At 42.3% G+C, this 2,709-nt stretch overlaps 1 protein-coding gene across 1 annotated transcript in view; it reads right to left on the bottom strand.

The window, feature by feature from the left end:
* Window positions 1-2,709, bottom strand: part of LOC105268379 (poly(U)-specific endoribonuclease homolog) — a 12,077-nt gene that overhangs the window by 6,629 nt on the left and 2,739 nt on the right. The window contains exon 2 of the mRNA XM_011307907.1: window positions 697-2,267. Within this exon, the coding sequence (XP_011306209.1) occupies window positions 697-2,267 (1,571 nt within the window). The remainder of the gene's footprint in view (window positions 1-696; window positions 2,268-2,709) is intronic.

Raw genomic sequence — 2,709 nt, 5'->3', positions numbered from 1 at the left:
GAAGCGAGAAACATAAAATAGCATCATAGCCACGGTGAAAAAAGTGATTCTGACTCATGCGCGTTATAATACTCGTCTCCGACTCGGACTATAAAGTCGCATTCGTCAGATTCCCTTTTTTCGTCCTAGGCGTGAAATATACTATACAATAAAAAGACATCGTTGAGGTATAGCCATTAGCGTTGTAAGCCCATTTGATGTTGTCCATTATAATTAGGGATATTTTTGCATTATTTACTTTTGTTTTTATTTGTGAAGAATTCCACCTGACAGTTTATCGGTCGACTGATTGCTAAATACTTCATTTCTATATTTAGGTTTGTTTAAATAAGAAAATGTTGATAACTATGAAGGGATACATTTTTAATGAACGTCTGTCTTGACTCCTGGTAGCCATATTACCCACCATTCCTTACTAATTCTGGAATTTCAGAATCGTAATTGATAACATCAATATTTAATGACGATGACGTAATTTGCATTTTGTAATCCCGTAATTTCTTACTTCAAAACTTTTACTTTGAATAAAAATTTTTGAGTATATGTGTAGATCAATTTGAATAATTTTACTGACCTTCTAATTTCGTTCGCTAGGAAAAAACTTTTTTTCATCGTTTCTATTTTTACGTGTGGATACCAGAAAGCAAAAAAAAAGAAGAAAAAATGAAAAATGATTGATACTATGAGAGCACTTACATCACCAAGATCAATTTTCTTGATGTACCCCAAGTAATCAGCCCGTCCTTTCGTCTCCTCGGCATTGAAATATATCCAATTATGAAGTCCACTGACTTCAGATCCCAGTTTAAGTTCTGTTAAGAACACATGTTCGAATCCAGAGCTACCAATTTTACCATCGCCCCTGGAATAAAGATTGAACCACATTCTCCTGAGTGTGTCCTTGTAGTCATAGTAATCCTTGCGGATGTAGCCCTTATCTGCGAGGAAACGCATCGCTGCTGACATGACATTAGTACTTAGAAAAGTGTCAACAAGTAAACTCTCCTCATTTCTCTGTGCTGGGCTGATGTATTCATTTTCGCGAGCTTCCAGTTTGTAATTGTCATAGATAGTCAAGACTTTTTCGATCGTTGAGATCTGGAATGCTTGCCGATCAACTGTGAGCAATGGTTCTGGGGCCTCATCCCTGGTACTACTGGAGCTAGTTTGCCGCTGGAGATTTACTTTAATATGCTTCCAGGCATTATTATTGTCCTTGATCCACAGCGCTTCAGATAGTTTCTCCAAGTCCTCAGCAGTCACTCCATTACCTTTGCTATAAGTAGGATTACTACTATAAATCTTCTTGCCAGCTCCAGCTACAACTCCTCCAGCAAGTCCTCCAGCCACAGTTCCAGAATTTATACCTCCTCCATTCTGTCCGGAAATCGGTTGTCCAGATGGTTTGGAAACTGGAACGGGCGACCCAGGAGGACTTCCACCCCCAGCCACTTGCGCCCACGTTTTTCCTCCAGGCGGAGAAGCACCAGGAGAGCTTGAAGATCCTGGAAGGCTGGGATATCCAGAAGGATTTTGTCTTCCTGGAGCTGGAGTAATTGGTCCAACATTGAGTGTCGAAACTAGGGGTTTGCCGGTGTCTCCAGGTTGTGCATAACCAGGCGACAGTCCTCCAGTGGAGCCTGTAGAGCCTAATGGCGATTCAGGTCTGGGTCCCAGTGCAGGGGGTTGTTGTTTATTTCCATGTGCACCTGAAGTAGAGATTCCTTGAGGACTTCCAACACCTGATGCTGGAGGAACTGGTCTATTAGCAGAAGATCCAGGCTGAGGTCTTGATCCTCCACTTCCTGCGCCATTCGGAGTGACAGACTGTGGAGAGTTGGGACTTGGTCTTGGCGATAATGCCGGCCCTGAGGATGGAAGCCTTGGAGGCTGTCTGGAAGGATCTCCAGCTCCAGTAAGATCTACTGCCCAGTCTCTGTACCCCTGACCCGATCCACCACCGATTGCTGGATTCGGTGGTCGAGATCCTGGAAAGTCCTGGCCCACTTCGGTCCCAGGATTGGGCCTCTGGGGATGTGCGTTGTTTCGCAAATTTTGACCCGAATTTCCTACTCCTACTCCTAGACTTGGATCAGCTGCACCTGCAACGACATTGGCAACGGAACCCGTTGACTGATGAGACCCTGGAGGAGGATTGTTACTTTGTATTGGACGAATTGTTGTGGTTGTTGTCGTTGAAGTTGTTGGAGTTTCTGTAGTTGTCTCTTTGTCTTTCTTCCAGAACTTCCAGCCAGCTTCGGTATTCTCTGGAGAATTTATTACATAACAAAATTTGAAATTTTGGAAGAAAAAGTATACGGTCTTTGGTATTGGTAAAGTAAACTAGAGCAATTGGGCAAGAGAATATCAGACTTTTCCTTTATGGAGTAGGAAATCGAAGGATCTTGGAAAGAAAATAATAATAAATTTATGGTTAATCAAAAATCGCAGATCTATGGTGAATAATTACAATGTCGGCGAAAGTAATTGGGGAAAAAAGAGAATGTTTGGTGAAGAAAGTGTTCTCAGAATTTCCATGCACATAAAAAGCAAAAACGGTCACTATTTAGTAGATTCACACCAGGGATCATACCTCGGATTCGGGTTGAATTGAGGACGAGGCTCGAGTTCACAATTAGTAACTTCCCAAATAAACACCGTCAACCATCGTTGTTCTAAGATACGAGAAATTAGGTCCAGTAGCCGGTT

Source organism: Fopius arisanus, unplaced genomic scaffold (assembly GCF_000806365.1).
Source record: "Fopius arisanus strain USDA-PBARC FA_bdor unplaced genomic scaffold, ASM80636v1 scaffold00056, whole genome shotgun sequence".
Lineage (NCBI taxonomy): Eukaryota > Metazoa > Arthropoda > Insecta > Hymenoptera > Braconidae > Fopius > Fopius arisanus.
Note: the sequence above shows the minus strand (reverse complement) of the source record. Positions and strands in the feature narration are given on the sequence as shown.